At 37.1% G+C, this 18,177-nt stretch overlaps 1 protein-coding gene and 1 non-coding gene across 2 annotated transcripts in view; both read left to right on the forward strand.

Annotated features, from left to right (window-relative positions):
• Positions 1-16,821, forward strand: part of LOC101602541 (olfactory receptor 4C6) — a 44,524-nt gene extending 27,703 nt beyond the window's left edge. The window contains exon 2 of the mRNA XM_012950960.2: positions 15,885-16,821. Coding sequence (XP_012806414.2) covers positions 15,885-16,821 — 937 coding nt within the window. The remainder of the gene's footprint in view (positions 1-15,884) is intronic.
• Positions 16,822-17,043: 222 nt separating this feature from the next.
• On the forward strand, positions 17,044-17,150 carry LOC123458111. The gene has a single exon (XR_006635410.1). It is a non-coding gene; the product is annotated as a U6 spliceosomal RNA (small nuclear RNA).
• Positions 17,151-18,177: the final 1,027 nt, after the last annotated feature.

Here is an 18,177-nt window from a genome sequence, read left to right on the forward strand (position 1 = left end):
AAATTAAAATAAAAAGAAATCCTGCAACTATGTGAGTATGAAAACAACATGCACAATGAATGTGGTCATAAAAGGGAGGTTTATAGATTTAAATGCCTAAGTTTTAAAAAATTGATCTCAAATAAATAACTTAGTAATCTACCCCTGAAGACTGGAGAAACAAGAACAATCCTAATGCAAACAGCTAAACAAACCATCAACAGAGTCATTAGATAAACTACTCAATGGGTGAAAATCTTTTCATACCTGACAGAAGATTCATACCAAAAATATACAAAGAACTAGAAAAAAAAAAAAACAAGCAATAAAAAAATCATTCAATCCACTCAAAAAATAGGCCAGGGAACTGAACTCAGAGTTCTCAAAGCAAGACATTAAAATGGCTAATGAATGCCAAACATATGTTCAGCATCTTTAGCCATCAGGGACATGTAAATTATAACTACCTTGAAGTCTGGCATAGTGATGCATACTTTTAATCCTAGCACTCAGGAGGCATAGATACAAGGATTACTGTGAGACTCAGACCAGCCTGGAACCACAAAGTAAGCTCCAGATCAGCCTGGGATATAGTGATACACTACCTTGAACTGCCCTCCCAAAAAACACTTTGAGATTCCATGTCTCTCATGTTAGAATGACTATCACCCAAATATCAAAGGAAAAGCTAAAGTGAGGGTTAGAGAAAGGAGAAGCAGGGAGGATCAAATATATATGGTACTAGACATATAAGTAAAGAGACTGTATTCAAGGGCCAGGAGGGACTGAGGGGAGAGGACTAAGAAAGGAAAGACAGAGAGAGATATAAAATGTAAGATGGCATGGATCAGTATGATAGAACCCTTCCTCTTGGTTAACTATTTAAATAATATAACTCTCTTAATAAGACAGGAGGATAATTTAGTGAGAAGCACTCTGCATGTATAAGGAAAGCTTTTCCTTAAAATTTCAGAACTGGGATAACCTCCACAGAGAACTAACTGTTGGTTTGTGAGGTCCATGAGACACCCATCAAAATGCAGGTCATTTCAAAGCACTTTACCTAGCAGGATTAAATAGTAAGATCCTATGGTTGAAGATACCATAAGTTCCTGTCACAAGACTGTAACACATAATTATGGAGACTGACAGAGAAACCATCTTCATGTGGGTTTGCTCTCACAGTGCTAAAAAGTGCTATGTGAGATCACCAAACAGCACGAACAAACAGTAGATCCTGTAAGCTACAAAATCAACCAGCAAGGCAGATGTGCACACTGTTGTACCACACAGGCTATGAGGATAATCAACTGTTTTATGATTGGATATGAGGCCAGTTCAGGGGAGGAAATTCCTACCTGGTACTGAGAACCAAGTCACAAAGACATGACGTGAAAAGTCATAGACCTTAGAGGGACGTTTTTTGGCTTTTCGAGATGTTACATCAATCAAAATTCAATTAAATGTCTATGTTCATCCCCTTTAATCCAATCTGCTCTCACTCTTAGCTTGAGAATCTGCTTTTGTGAAAATATTTTATTTATTTATTTTTACTTATTTGAGAAAGAGAGAGACAGAGAGAGACAAAGCATGGGCAATCCAGGGCCTCCAGCTACTGCAGACTAACTCCAGATATATGTGCTACCTTGGGCATCTGGCTTATATGTGTGGGTACTGGGTGATTGAAACTGACTCCTCAGGCTTCACAAGTGCAGCAAACACCTTCAGTTTCTGGGATGAACTTCTACACCAGGTACAGTTGTGGAGGAAGGGATTTATTGAAGGTTACAAATAGAGGAGGAATTCAATAATAGCAGAAGAAGCTGGCCTACTTTCACAGGTCCATGCAGACAGAAAAACTGCAACTAACACATAAGCAAGCACATGACAGGAACCCCAGGCAAAGCTCAAGTACTTTGCATATGTTTATACTGGAATTTCCAAAACATACCTCAGGGCTGAATCCTAGAATCCACCCCTGGGACAACTCCTCCAACCAGGTAGCTAGAGATCTAAGTTACAAACTTTAATATACTCTGGAATGTATTGGGGGATATCCATACAAACTACTACATTCCACCCCTGACCCCCAATAGATTCATAACCATCTCACTTTGTAAATTATATTCATTCCCCATATTCTTTACCAACTTAAGACAGTTCTAAAGACCCATATCTCATCTGGGATTTAAGATTGTCTCTTAGCTGTGAGTCCTGTGAAATCAAAATCAAAACAAGTTATTTCAACATATAAAGTCACAGTAAACATTTTCAACTGCTATAAGCATAACAAGAAGAGACTAGAACAATGCAAACTCAATAACCATCAAGCAAACATCAAATTTTGCAGTTAAGGTCAAATATCATAACCAGTGACTAACAGTCTCTGTATTTGCCAATTCTACCTCTCCAGTTTGGCTGACTAGCCAGGTAAAACTTTCATCTTAAGCCAAAAGTGCTATATGGTAGCCCTTTCACAGTCCTGGTATATCCAAAACATCTTTAACTCTCCATGCCAACCATGGTCCATGTTCCAATAGCTCCACTGGCCTATCAAGGTTATTACACTCTGCCTATATGTCCCATCTTAGCAGCTCCTGGAACCATGTATACTTTGTGACACACTCCATGAATTTGCCATGTTTCCAAAATCAATACCAGTTGTGTAGGGCATAACCATATTCTTAATTCAAGGACAAAATAAATCAATGACTCAAAGAGCAAGTTTCTTCCTTTCAGTCAGGTCCTTACAAAAGAGTTTGCATTTCTATCATTCAGTCTTCACTTGGGCATCTTCTCCATTGTTTTAATATAAAGCACTCGGCTCATCTTCCTTAAGATTGCTAATATGTTTAACAATAGCGACTTCAGTAACCTAAAACCAGCCTCTGTGCCAGTAAATTTTAAACTTGTTTGAATTTTCTAACTTTAAATCTTAAATTTCTCAGTTCCATATCTGCCAATCACATAAGTCATTACAAATTCAATATCTTTGGTTATGGACAGCAGAATGTGGCCAGCCCTTATGTCAATAACCCAGTTCCAACAAAGTTTTCTGCCATCTTTCTTTCCCCTTAGAAAGTTCATAAGCCAAACCTCCAAGTACTATTCTTTCTGCACTTAGCACTTCCAAACGCTCATCAAAATAGTTCATTGCCTTATCACTCCAGAAGACATCTTCAGTTTCAAGCACCAAGTTTCCCATTCCTCCAGCATACAAGTTCCACATGGGCAGATTCATCTCAGCAACATCCCACTTCTTGTAGCAGTTCTATAGTGGACAGTTTTAATTACTGAGATGAACTTCCAAACCAGGCACAGTTATGAAGGAAGAAATTTACTGAAGCTTGTAGATCAAGGGAATTCCATAATGGCAGAAGAAGCGGGCCTACTTTCACAGGTTCATGAAGAGAAAAACCACCAACAACACACAAGCAAGCACAGTCCAGAAACTCCAGGCAAAGCTCATGCACTTTACATACCTTTAAGCTGGAATTCCTCAAACACACCTTAGGACTGGACACTAGGATCTGCTCCTGAGACACCTCCAGCCAGGTGGTTGGAGATCCAAGTTACAAGCTTTAATAAACTACTGAATGTATTGGGGATATCCACTCAAACTACCACAGCCATCAAGTGCCTTAACCACTAAGCTATCTCTCCAGCCACTGCTTTTTTTTTTTTCTTACAGATGGCAGAAAATACCATGGAATACTTATACCAACCACTATCACAAGAAAAGTAACCTGACTGCTTAGCACCTGTTTCTCCTTTCTCTAAGCCTCCTTCTATCATTATCCTTTCATATTTGGATGATAGTCATTCTTAACTGAGGGAAATTGAATCTCAAAGTTTTTTGGGGGGGATGGGGGAGGGGTGAGGTAGGGTTTCACTCATCATTCATATACCCGGGCCCAGTAAATATTACAGAGGAAGTTGGAAATAAATATGAATGCTGCTGTCCTTCAGGAGATGGTGGTGGACACTGAAGAGATTCAAAACTCATCCAAGCAGAAAATGAGAGGTTGCTGAGAGCTCAACGCTAATGAGACTTGTAACACATCCTCCTAGACTAAGGAAACAATGCAGAAGAGAGGGTAGAATGAAGGCAAGAACCACAGGACGGGACTGTGTACTCTGAGGCTTTGTCCTCCGCACACACCTGAGTAGTAAGTATGCCCATGACCCCAGAGTGAATATTGTAACTCCCTTGAGGAGGGCTGTGAGTAGAATGGGGGCATTGGGGAGCTTACAAAAGAGTGTAACCAGTAGCAAATATGGCCAATTTGCAACATGTTCATATACCAGGTTCTCAAGAAAAAAAATTATAGTCAAGTGTCCACCCAAATATATGAAATATCCCGATGACTTATAAAATTACATTAAGTAGTCTGAGTTCCAAAATATTGAATATAACATGATAATTCTAAAAATTAACATACTCCCCGAAAATATGATTGTGTTAGGCAAATCTGCAAGCCAATTTTTCCAGCATATTTCTTGACAGAGTTTATATACAATAAACTATGAATATTTAATATGTTCAATTTGATAATCTTCCATAGTCATATAACTAGCAAAACCATCCCTTCCACAAAGAAAAAAAGAAAGCTATCATACCGTCTCCCCCCAAAAAATCTGTTTTGATTTTACTTTGCTCAGTGTTTTGTCATGTATACTTTTGGAGGAGTTAACTCATATAAATATTGTGAACATTTTCCTTTTATGTTATTTTAGGTGAAATAATTAGGCTGTTGGGAATGGTCAGCTAATGGCCCTGGAATGCCCCTGAGGTTTAATTAGCCAGGATGAAGAAGGTTCAGAATTTGCCTTTAAAATGGTTATTTGGCTTCACTTGGTACAGCTCTGGAAAAAGAAGTTCTCCAAAAGCACCATTTATAAATCAGCAATAAGTTATCATAGCTGAGCTAGTAGACATTATAAACTTATAATTCTAATCCTGATGAATTAATGGCCACCTGAAGCTCTGACAGACAAGCTTATTGGTGAGTTTTACTTAAAGAAAATCAGTTAATTGTAGAATTAAATTAATTAAATGACCTTACAAATCACATAATCAACCCTTAATCTCATCAACTCAATGACTCTTTTTCATAATGTCAAGTCATAAGTAATATTGTCATATTATAAATGTATGACTTTAGAAATGAAAAAATATTCTGGGGAGGTATGTATGTATGGGTTTGTATAATCATAGAACATATTAAATTTTGTATTCTAACTTTCCCCATTCAATATAACAATAAAGATTTCTTCTCATATTACTTCTAGGAGCTCTAATGGTGCAATCAATTATCATACAGTACTCAGCTGATATTATTTCTGCCAGGTTCTGGATTTGAGATATAGGACAAAGGCAAACTGCTTTGGTACTGAACTTTTATCTTCATTCCAGGGGAAACTTGCAGTATCAGAATCAACTGGGAGAAAAGAGGATGCTTCAAAACAAAGGGACATAGAAGACAGAGAATTTTTGAGGGTTATTGGGTAGCTGGAAAGAAATTGTGCTGTGAGGGTGGGACTTTGTGTGATATCCCTATGGTAGGGACTAGAGGAAAGTGGCATTCCCTCTTCTCAGCCTAAGTGTATCAATTACCACTACAGGAGGTGTTTTCCAAATTCCAGATCTAGTCTTAACATGGGCAGGTGGGGTGAGGAAAGAAGCGGAGGGGAGGAGGAGAAAGCTCTAGGATTCTTACATTGAAGTCATTTGGTATAAAAAAAAAAAAAAAGAACACAGAGACAATTGCATAGAACTTATATAGAGGGGGCAGAAACCTTGTCATGTCAATGGGTGATGTGATCCTATCTATACTTCATAATGGATTGGGGACTGGGGAATCTTGTTGTCAGAAGTCCTGTACATCTCAGGGTATCTGAGTCAGAAGCTAACATCTATAAACTTGCATTAGGAAGAGAGTAGGTCCACTTACAGAACTGGGAAAAAGAAAATTTGAATGAATTCAATTAGCATATAGACTAAGGAGCCTGTAGATATAAGAATCAAAATGGTTATTGGGAGGATAATAAGTAGTCTGAAAGCATTTGAAGCTACATATTGGTTAAGTGGTTGAATTAAAGACTGAACTGGCACCATCAGAGACATGTTCATAATTATGACATTGGAAAGAAGAAAAATCTCAGTAACCATGAGCCATGGCATGCAAAAGATTCATTTTACCTCACAATGAATAAGCAAGGAACTTTGCATATATATATGGAACATATTTAGATGAACTGTAACCTAAACCAAGGAGTGCCCCAGTTGGACACAGAATGTCAATTAATACAGACAGAAAGTAAGTTGTCAGTTTGAAAAGTCTAATATAGCCCACAATAATTTTAGTTCTGGAACTATACCATTTAATTTTTCATAATTGTGAGTCATTAAAATTCTAATAACACAGGTGAGGCTTCTGGGAGACTTAGCTTTTGATTAATTTTTGGCCAACCATCACATTAAATTTTCTTTACTTTACAAATGTTGTCATTGTCCCACGTTGCAGTCAGTAAGGTAGCTCTTTAGGAAAGAGATATAATTTACAGAGCCATTAGAAAAGAAATTTTTGGAACATATTAATCTATTAGTTATTATTATCTAGATCATAATTAAATATATATTTCTATGCCAACAAAATATTTACATGTGACATATAATTTCAAAATATAACAAGTGCCATTTGAAATATCTTGGATCTTTTAAAATTATTTCTACATGAAAGTGTTTAAGAAAATCACATATTTTGAAGTTTATATGTGTCAGGCCTAATGTGTCTTTATAGTAGTCATTCATTAATATAGTTGGCTCATATATTTTGCTTAACTTTTATAATATACTTATTAATTACTTAGTATAGAATATTTTTAAATGGGGAATCTTAGATTTAGAAAAACCAATAAAATTATGTCAGGTTGAAAAGGATCAAAGTTTGTTTAATCTTCATAATTTATTTTTATCAGTAGTTTATTTGACCACCTTTATAGAGGATTAAAGATCATAAGCTGAACTTTTATGAGTAGATGTAATTATTTTTACTATGTTATATCATACATTATTGATAGATAAATTACCATCACCATTATTCTTGGTATTTTCATTTACAACAAATACTGCCACTTCTCAGTGAAAAATTCCTGAGTCTTGTTAAGCTTGATGCCATAACAATATTATTAATTAAAATATCACTCTCAAGGGATAACACGCTGTTGGGTTTGAAGTAAATGAATATTTGCAGTTGCATCTTTCCTTCTTAATCATTTCAACTTCAATTTCTGTGGTTTTTTACCTTGTAATATTCTTTCTATTAATTTTTTAAGAACTTTGATATACAAACATATTGCAAATGTAATGTTCACATTGGGTTATATTCTTATTTTCCCTTTTCTTCCCTCTCCCCAATGGTGTCATTGGTATTTACTGAGGAGTCATGAGTGCACAAGTCAGTCTATACAGGGGAATAAAGCCATCATAAAACACTTTCCCACACTGTGTCTCTTATATTCTTTTTGCACACTTTCCTGTAATGTTACTCAATCCCAGGAGCATGTATTATAAGTCTGCTGTAGTGTTGAGATCTCAGCAGCCTCTGATTTTCTTCTTTGATGAGTTGAAAGTCTTCTAGCGTCTACTGTCATCTCTTTGGAGGAGGTTTTTAGGTTAGCAGTGAGAGAAGTACTCATATTTAATCCTCCATTTCTTTTACAATGTTTTCTGGGCTCTGCCCGATGTGATAATAATGACCATTCTCATGATAGGCAGTCATTTTTCTTATCTTGTTATACTGATGGGTCCTGGGTCTCCCATTATTCACTGACATCTGTCAAAAGATTCTCAAGCCAAGAGTGAGAGCAACCTGGATCAAATGGGATAACCATGAGCATTTAGAAGAATTTTGACAGTCATTTTCCTGATTCGTTTATCTGGGAAAAAAAAACTAATGATCTCATTTTTGTACATGTCTGAACATCATAGAAAATTATATGTGATGGGCCCAAGAAAATGGCAACTCATGAATTTCTAAGAACTTTACGTGAAAGCAAAATTGTTTGTGAAAGAACTAATCTACTCAGTCACAGGTGTGTCATGGAAATCCTTTTGCATGTAAGGTAGAACCTTGATGAGGGAAATATTGGTTTTCTATAAGGCTTTCCTCTGAATTCTCCCATATATGTATGTACATATATGTGTATGTGTGTATGTATGTGTACATACATTGTTCTACTGAATGATGGTTCAATAGAAAGTTAAATTTAGGGAATTGGGGGTTATTTTATTTATCCCAAACTATTGTTGAGTGCCTAAAGGATGCCAGTCAATTCTAGAGGGTAGATAGACAACTGTGCACTATACAAGTACCAATTATATTGTGTGGAGCTTAGATTCCATAGGAGTTATAAGTAAGCATAACTAAGGAAGTTAATTCTGTAGTGCAGCATTAAGTATATTGAAAATAATTTTAGGGGCTGAAGAGATAGATCAGCAGTTAAAGACACTTGCTTTAATGGCCTGATGGCTGAGGTTTTATTCCCCAGTACCCACATATAACCAGATGCACAACATTGCACATGTATCTGGAGTGGCAAGAGCCCTATATGCCCATACTCACTGTCTCTTCCTCTATCCCGCTTTCTCCTTGAAAATAAGTAATAAAAATTTTTAAAAATAATCTTAAGAGAGTAATGGAGAAGAAAGGAACTAGTTATAGCATATTATAGTGTTGCAACATGAGTAGAATCTTACAAATGAATCTAAACATAAATTATATTATTTTCCATTTAGAAATTCTCAAATGATGAAATACACTGTCCAGTAAGCATATAAAAAGTGTTTAACATATCTAGCCTTCATGTAAATGGTACTTTAAACTAATGGAGATTCCAGCTCAACCCAGTCAGGATGGAAATCATTCAGAAAAAAAATAATAACACACACTGGTGAGGATGTGTATGAAAGGGAACATTTATACACTCCTGAGGGGAATGTAAGTTAGTATAGTCACTAAGGAAATCAATATAGACAATCCTCAAATCACTGAAACTTGACTACTATATGACACTGCCATGTAGCACTTTTTGTACATACCTGAAGGGCTCTTTATAAATTAACATAGCAGAGATATACTTGTCCCCTGATGTTATTGAAGCACTGTTCACAATGGCTAAGTTTTGGAATCAACCTAGGTATCCTACCCCAGGAAATACGTATACCAAAAACTTACAGCTCAATGAATTTGGGGAGCCAAGGTTGATAAGTGCATTATTAGGGAAATGGTATGTTTATTGCCTAAGCCAAGTAGTGCCACAGGTTACTAAAATAGTTTCTTACATTTGCCTGAGTTAGGTCACTGTGTGAGCATTCTGTTATTGTAAAGTAGAGATTACGCTGGGAATTGGCAATCACAATCCTTGAATGGGTCATATTTTGATCTATGTTTTTCTTTGCTTGTTAAACAGTGTTGCCTAACTGTAGTATATTATGGCCCCAGGGAAACTCGATTATGTCAGTCACTGCAGGGTGTATGACATTTACTGCTGAAGTGATTAGATCCTCACTCAGAATGTGGCTGGAATGGTGCAAGCTTGAAATCTGTGCCATTAGCCCATCACACTCTGACTACTTCTACTTTCAAAACATGACTGTAGCAGACAGCTTCAGGTTCACTGAGATGAACTTTTAGACCAGGCACAGCTATGGAAGAAGGCCACCCTGAGACTACAGAGTGAATTTCATGTCAGCCTGAGCCAGAATGAGACCCTACCTTGAAAAACAAAAAATAAAATAACAACAAAAAGATTGCTAATGTGTTTGACAATAGCATCTTTAGTAATCTAAAACCAGTCTCTGTGCCAGTAAATTTAACTTGCTTAAAGTTTTCCACTTTAAAATCTTAAATCTCTCAGTCCAATATCTCTAGCCAAGCACATCGGTCCATTACAAATTTAACCTTGATCAAACTCTCTGGGCCTGGGCAGCAGGACACAGACAGCCCTTATGCTAGTATGCCAATTCTAACAAAGTCCTCTGCAGTCTTTCCTTCCCCTGAGAAAACTTATAAGCCAAGCCTCAAAGTTCAATGCTGTCTGCACATAGCATTCTCAGACTCTCATCAGAATAGTCCATAAAACTTGGCTTACCACTCCAGAAGACATCTTCAGCTGCAAGCACCAAGTCCATGCCTATTCCTCCAAAACAAAGGTTCCAAAGGATCAACATCCACATGGTCAGGTTCATCTCAGTCCACTCCTTGGTACCAAATTCTGTAGCAGACAGATTCAGGTTCACTGAGATGAACTTCCAGACCAGACACAGTTATGAAAGAAGGGATTTATTAAAGCTTACAGATCCAGGGGAAGTTCCATAATGGCAGAAGAAGCTGGCCTGCTTTCACAGGCCCAAGCAGACACAGAGAGAAGCAAAAGTTAAAAGGTCAAAAGCCAAAAGACACACAACACACTTCAGGAACTCCAGTTAGGCACACTTTGCATACCTTTAGATTGAAATCAGAAACCCACCACCACACCTTAATATCACCCAGTGACATTGCCTCCAGCCAGGTAGCCAGCAGATGCAAACTATAAATAATAAAGAACTGAATATATTGGGGGCCATCTATTCAAACCACCACAATGACCCAACAGAAATCATATTAAGTATGTTCCTACTAAAATGTGGTCTACAGTTAGGCATGGTGGTGCATGCCTTTAATCCCAGCACTGGGAAGCAGAGGTAGGAGGATCGCTGTGAGCTTGCTGGAGGCCACCCTAAGACTACATAGTAAATTCAAGGTCAGCCTGGGCTAAAGTGAAACCCTACTTTGGGGAAAAAAATATGGTCTACAAAGCAAGCCAGATGGAAGGCAGAGTGCCATGAAGATTATGCAAGGAGCTTTGCTGGCAGTCTTTTGGGACCTTTCCTACTTAGAGGACAATTAAGTTGACTTCCCTCCCAAGGGGTTGTTTCATGTTTGAGTCCTTGAATGCTTGGAGCATAGTTTTCAGTTTTTCTTAACTTTATTATCTCTTTCTGTCAAAATCACTTCCCCTTGCATGGTTGCATTGCATTTTCTGAATCCTGATTCTGAGCTCTTGGCTAGAGAAGCAGCCCAGCACGAACATTCCTACCAGAGCTAGATCTCTGAGCACCTAGACTTCGGCAGTCAACAGTTTCCCTATATAATTCTTGCTTTATATGCACCAGGAAGCATGAGGTAACTGACTCACTTTCTTAAGTTGGGGAGAAGACAACACACTGAAATTGGAAGTATTCTTTCTTAAAGCTACTTGATTATTAATCAGGTTTGCTTGACCTCAGATAATATTTGATAATGAGATAACTCATCAGGCTTATCAGGTATTCACTTATTTATTTATTTGTTTATTTATTTGTTTATTTATTTATTTATTTATTTATTTATTTATTTATTTATTTTTGCATTCCCTCATGTAGTCTCATGATTAAGAGCCTAGAGCTACTTGCAATCCATAGTGTGCTTTTCTTTAATATCTTTCAGGAGCTTTTCAAATATAATATATACAAGGAGGATCTGACAGCATAAGCTAAATACTAAATTGAGAGACCAAAGTAAAGTTCAGTTGTTGAGCTTGGCTACAGAAGGTCTAAGTATTGAAAAGTCAAAGAAGAAAGATGATAAGTAAGCTAGGATATGGGAAGAATGTCAGGCAAGACCTGATGACAGCACTTTGAATTCTGTAAAATTCATGTGGCCTTGCTGGAATCCCATGTTCAATGCAATTTTTCTTTAAAATATCCAATTTTATAATGAAGATTGTGTAGGTATCACAGAAATAGAAATTTGATGGAAAGATAAAAGTTTGTCAGTCTTAGCTCCCATATAAAATCAATTTTTAAAATAAACAATGAATACAATAGCAATGTTGCTAATAAGCAACTCACATGGTTTTATCGAATGACTTCCTAGGATAGCAGGGTGCAGAGGATTATAGGAAGAAGTGACAGATGAAGAAGGAGTGATGATGGATTTGATAATAAAGGATATAGGCAGAGGTATCAGGGTACCATACAATAATGAAAAAGAATCAGAGTAAATAATTAATATTGCTCCCAAATATTTTCATGCTGTTATTTCCTTTATATTTATGAAAGTGCTTCAAGATAGGACATATAATTCTTGGATGACATAAAGGACATAATGCAGTAACATGTGCTGTGAACTTGACAAAATATCCATCACACAGCTTTCATCAAGTTCTCCAAGCTTTATTTGTTGTATCTGAAAATCAGGACAATGATAGCCCTTATCTAATATAGTGGTTTTTTTTGGTTTTTTTTTTTTTTTGTTTTTTTTCTTTTTGTTTTTTTTCTTTTTGTTTTTCGAGGTAGGGTTTCACTCTAGCCCAGGCTGACCTGGAATTCACTATGGCGTCTCAGGGTGGCCTTGAACTCATGGTGATCCTCCTACCTCTGCCTCCCGAGTGCTGGGAATAAAGGCTTGCGCCACCACGCCCGGCTTTACAGTCTTTTTTTGGTATTTTTAAATTTTGTTTTGAAACAAGGACTCACTATGTGTAATCCAGGCTGGTCTCAAACTCACTGTATATGCCAGGCTGGAGTCAAACTTATATATCCTCCTTCCTCAGAATTCCAAGGGCTGGGAATATAGGTGTTTGAATCATACCCAACTATCTCTAATTATTTGTGTTGGAATTAAAAGGTAAAATCATGAACATCTTACCATATCTGTAATTAGTACCTGACACACCTTCACCTTTATTTCCAGGACATTGCTTTGTTGCTACAGGACTGAAGGCCCAGTAGTCAATATGTGGCTCACTAGGACAAAGAATCATCTTCTCACTTCAAACACAGACTATTTCCTGCTAGCAACACATGCTGAGGTGTGTTCTGAAGCTGTAGAGATAGACCCAGCCTTCTCAGAAGTAGAATATATAAAATGAGGATGGTGATTACCAAGTGGAGGTTTCCATATCAAGCTGAGTGAGATGTGTATTAATAATGAAAAAGAATCATAATGGATTCAAAGTTTTTGAAAAGAAGAGGTTTTGTATTATTACATACTTTTTATTGTTTTAACTATTTTAGACTTAATGATTACTTACAGAAAATCTTAATTAGAAGCATTAAGACTGCAATTCCGATAAAAACTAAAATATTGTCTCTTAAAGATGGAGCTCTGGAGATGGATTTTTTGAGCCTGACCTTTCCATCTTTTTAAGACCCAGAGAGGAAACAATATAGCAACATATCCTAGGAGATAGAGGGTTAAGAATGAAATTCAACTATTCTGATATCCAAGAATATGTTCTCTCCAGTTTGAGTTGTTTAAGAACTTTTGAGGACATTCTTAGGCTGGAAAGGTTGTAGATTTATGAAGAATGTTTTGGAGATATATGCTTAGCAAAGTGAAATATATTAAAATAATAGCCTCTAATCCATTGCACTAAATGACACAAAGTGTCTTGCCATGTTCCCAGCAAAGAGGTATCCACTACATATGGAAGCAATTTTTTTATTCTACCATATAGCTGTGTAGCAATTTTGTATAGATAACTGAGGCCACTATCAACTTCCTGAATGGTTCAGCATACTAGCTAAAAAATTGCACATCAAAAGGAAACTAATTTATAATCCCCATTCATCTTAGATGAAATAATTTATGTTTCTAAGCCTCAGTTTCCTCATTCTCAGGATGGGATTTGCAATAGAGCTCATCTTATGTGATATGAAAAGTAAACGTTACATGCACATCACATACCTAGTATCTTGACAGAATATAACAAATGCAAAATAAAGGAAGTTTACAATTTATATTTTGAATATTATTCAGAATTCTTCATGCTATCTGAGAAGCTCACTTCAAAAGAAAAACTAGAAACAAAGAAGTGAGTTATGATGGAGTAGTGAAACTGGATTTACTTTATTCTTTTATAATGCAATATTAACATAATCCTATGATTGAGGCTGCACATGAGCCAGTCAAGTTCTAGATATAGGCTTCTGAAAGTGGAAAAATAAATTGAAAGTTTAATTTCCTTAATGTCTAGAAAATGATAAGAGTTATTCATTATTTAGTTAAAGGTGTCTTCAAATCTTTAGGGAAAAAATCAATATATACTTATTTAGAATATATCTGTAACTCCATTGTACATAAAGTTAGAACACAGCCTTTATTGTAGGCTTGTCATTAAATTTTGCTATAGAATAATTGAATGAAGTACACACAAGACTCACAATTCACTGAATTGTTATGGAAATGATATTATATAATGACACATAATATATCATTGATATTGGCCATAGAATATTAACCTAAGAGAAATATAGATCATTGGTAATATTAATTTTGGAAATACTCATATTTTGAGTTTGACTTCATTATTTATTTGTTGTGGGAACTTTGGCTATTTTCCTTCACCTCTTTTTTTTAATTTTTTTTTGTTCATTATTTATTTATTTATTTGAGAGTTACAGACATAGAGAGAAAGACAGATAGAGGGAGGGAGAGAGAATGGGCGCGCCAGGGCTTCCAGCCTCTGCAAACGAACTCCAGACGCGTGTGCCCCCTTGTGCATCTGGCTAACGTGGGACCTGGGGAACTGAGCCTCGAACCGGGGTCCTTAGGCTTCACAGGCAAGCTCTTAACTGCTAAGCCATCTCTCCAGCCCTCCTTCACCTCTTTAAGCCTTAGTTTATAATCCTTAAATTGGAAAAATATATTTTATATGATATTCCTCTGCATGAGGCATAGAAAAGACATTTTGTATGGAAAGGGTACAGCTCTTGATAAGAGGTGAGTCCTTAGGACATGGCCGCTCTTAGGGCTCTTTAACTTATATTTCTAAGCATACAGTGAAATTTTATGTAATGTTTTCCAAGTTTCTAGGTATATCCAATGATATATGAAGGCCAACATCCAAGCTACAAGTTACCAAAAAGAAGTTCTGAGAAGGCATTTTCTTAGTGTGTGTGTGTGTGTGTGTGTGTGTGTTTGAGAGACAGAGAGAATGGCAATGTTGAGAATGAGACAAGGAAGGTCCAAAGATTAGCCAAAGATTGAACTAAGCAGGTTACTTACCCACAAAAGGCAAAGGTTTCCCAAGGAGTCTTAATTATACAGAGTTCATAGGAATATTTAGACACCAAAATGATGAAGCCCAGTTCCCAAAGTGTCAGAGCAGAAGACATCAAAACACAAAATAAAATATGCATCAGTAAAAGTTAAGTTTGCTGTGGGATTGAGAGGATTGAAGCTTCTATCAGATTTTTTGTTTTGTTTTGTTTTTCGAGATAGGGTCTCACACTAGTCCAGGCTGACCTGGAACTAGCTGTATAGGTCCATGGTGGCCTCGAACTCTCAGTGATCCTCCTACCTCTGCCTCCCAAGTGCTGGGATTAAAGGCATGCACCACCACACCCAGTTTATATCAGATTTTTATTGTTAGCAACTGGTTTCTGTAGTTAACAAATGGAGAAATCATGAGCAAAGATGATGGCATTTTTTTTTGTTTGTTTGTTTTTATTACACCATTATCCTTGATTTATTTATTTAGCATCTATGCAAATACAACTAAAATGCATTACAGGTTTTCTTGTATAATAATTAGTATAATGTATTACTGTTGACCTTAAAGGATAATTTTCAATCAACAATCATTTATTAGGAACTACATAACTACTCTTATGATGTGATTTGTAGGAAAGACTATCCCATCAGTTTGTGAGCCATGTGCTTTCCAGAATCCTCCTCTGATAAATGCTTTTTGGAAGTTAGTTATTCTGGCAAACCAAGGCTGTTTTAAAAGAACATACTCACAACCCCAGTGACTGCTAACTAAAATCGCATTCCTTTTATAGAGGCTCAAGTGCAGTTACATTCTTTCACCAGCTCATTCTTGGGGAATCCAATGACCATGACTGGCTTTATTCTTTTGGGCATCACAGAGAATCCAGAGCTGAGGAAAATATTATCTGCCTTATTTCTGATTATGTATTTGGCCACCGTGTTTGGAAACTTACTCATTGTGCTAACTGTAATGTCAAGCCAGAGCCTACGATCACCCATGTATTTCTTCCTTATTTCTCTGTCTCTCATGGATGTCACCTACTCTTCTGTCATTGCTCCCAAGTTGGTTATGGACTCTCTCTCCATGAACACTACCATCTCCTTTGAAGGCTGCATGACCCAGCTCTTTGCTGAGCATTTCTTTGGAGGTGTGGGGATCATTCTTCTCATTGTGATGGCCTATGACCGCTACGTGGCCATCTGCAAGCCCCTGCACTACACCGCCATCATGAGTCCTCGAGTGTGCTACACGATGGTGGGAGGGGCTTGTGTGGGGGGGGTTGTGCATGCCACCATCCAGCTTCTTTTCATGTATCAAATACCATTCTGTGGCCCCAATATCATTGATCATTTTATGTGTGACTTGTTTCCATTGTTGAAACTGGCCTGCACAGACACACACACCCTGGGTCTCTTAGTGATTCTCAACAGTGGGGTGATGTGTGTGACCATTTTCCTTATTCTCATTGCTTCCTATGTAGCCATCCTCTGCTCCCTGAAGTCTTGCAGCACTGAGGGTAGACGCAAAGCCCTCTCCACATGTAGCTCCCACTTCACAGTGGTAGTGTTGTTCTTTGTGCCTTGTATTTTCTTGTACATGAGGCCTGTGGTCACTTACCCCATAGATAAACCAATGGCTGTGTCTTTTACAGTTGTTGAGCCAATGTTAAATCCTCTGATCTACTCCTGGAGGAACGCAGAGGTGAAGAATGCCCTGAGGAAACTGTGGGTGAGAGGAAGGACCAGCAGTGGTCACTAGTTTAGTGTTGCTCCAGAGCCAGTGGAGATTTACCTTTTGTATTAACTCCAGTCCATTGATCACTCAGGAGCCAGAAGCATCCTTTAAACTCAAACAAGGTCAAGATACTACAAGATACTGTCATCTTTCTAGGACATCACAACACTAAAATTGTCAATACACCCCTTCTTCCATTCTTCAAAGCACATTAGACACAACAACATCAAAAATTCCTGTAATTTGGTGCTCGCTTCAGCAGCACATATACTAAAATTGGAATGATACAGAGAAGATTAGCATGGCCCCTGCGCAAGGATGACACACAAATTCGTGAAGCCTTCCATATTTTTTAAATAAAAATTTTTTAAAAAATATTCCTGTAATTTGAACAGCATGAGGCTTTCTTAGTTTAGAGTCATTTCTTCTATTTTTCTCTTCTTTGTTGGATTAAAATTTCTTAGAGGCTTGGTTTGACTGGCTGCCTATTATTTTTGTTTCCTTTGTTACTTGAAAAGGAAGCAAAGACAAGTATTCTCTCACTTTTTATAGTCATTTTCTTCACTTATTCTATACTTGTATTTTCAAGCTATATATTTATGATCTCAAATTATGCTTGAATATTTTCTTGAATATTATATTCTACATTCCACCAGCTGTAATCCTCGTCACAGCAGGGAACATGCTCATCCCTTCATACTAAAGTCTGTTGATGAGAACATGCCTAGTGACCTAGAATGTGACTACTCCTGAATTTACACAAGTCTAAAAGAGCATTAAGGGATTAAATATTTACACATAAACATGAAAAAAGAAGTAGGGAGGATGAATGCATGTAGCATTTTGGAAGTCGGAATTTCCTCTTTTTTGCACACCGCTGTATTCTTTCTGTGAATGGTATTACTTTATTCTGTGCTATTTTAATACAGAGGCCATCAGACACAATTATCATCTACTACTTGTTTTTTACTAGGGAAGAAAAGTAAGGGTCACTTCCACTTGTGCACAGATATTTTAGAATCACATGTCTTTTTTAATGTTATGAGTTGTCTACAGGTCTAGAAAAGCTATATATATACCAGTATCATTATTTTTATTGACTATGAGGGAATCATTTGGCTGTTCCATTCAAAATTTTGACTTCAAGGTTAGGGTGATGACTTAGAGGGTAGAGGACCTGCAGTTTAAGGATGAGGAACAGAGTCTGGATACCTATAAATTCGTGACAAGCTGGACTCAAAGGGCACATGTGTAATCCCAGCATGCTTCAGTGAGATGGGAAGCAGAGACAGGAAATTCTCCTTAGCCTATCAGCCAGCAACCTGGTATGTGCAACAGCTAACAAGGGACTCTTCCTCATGCAATGGAAGGTGAGGAATG

Source organism: Jaculus jaculus, chromosome 1 (genome assembly GCF_020740685.1).
Source record: "Jaculus jaculus isolate mJacJac1 chromosome 1, mJacJac1.mat.Y.cur, whole genome shotgun sequence".
Classification (NCBI taxonomy): domain Eukaryota; kingdom Metazoa; phylum Chordata; class Mammalia; order Rodentia; family Dipodidae; genus Jaculus; species Jaculus jaculus.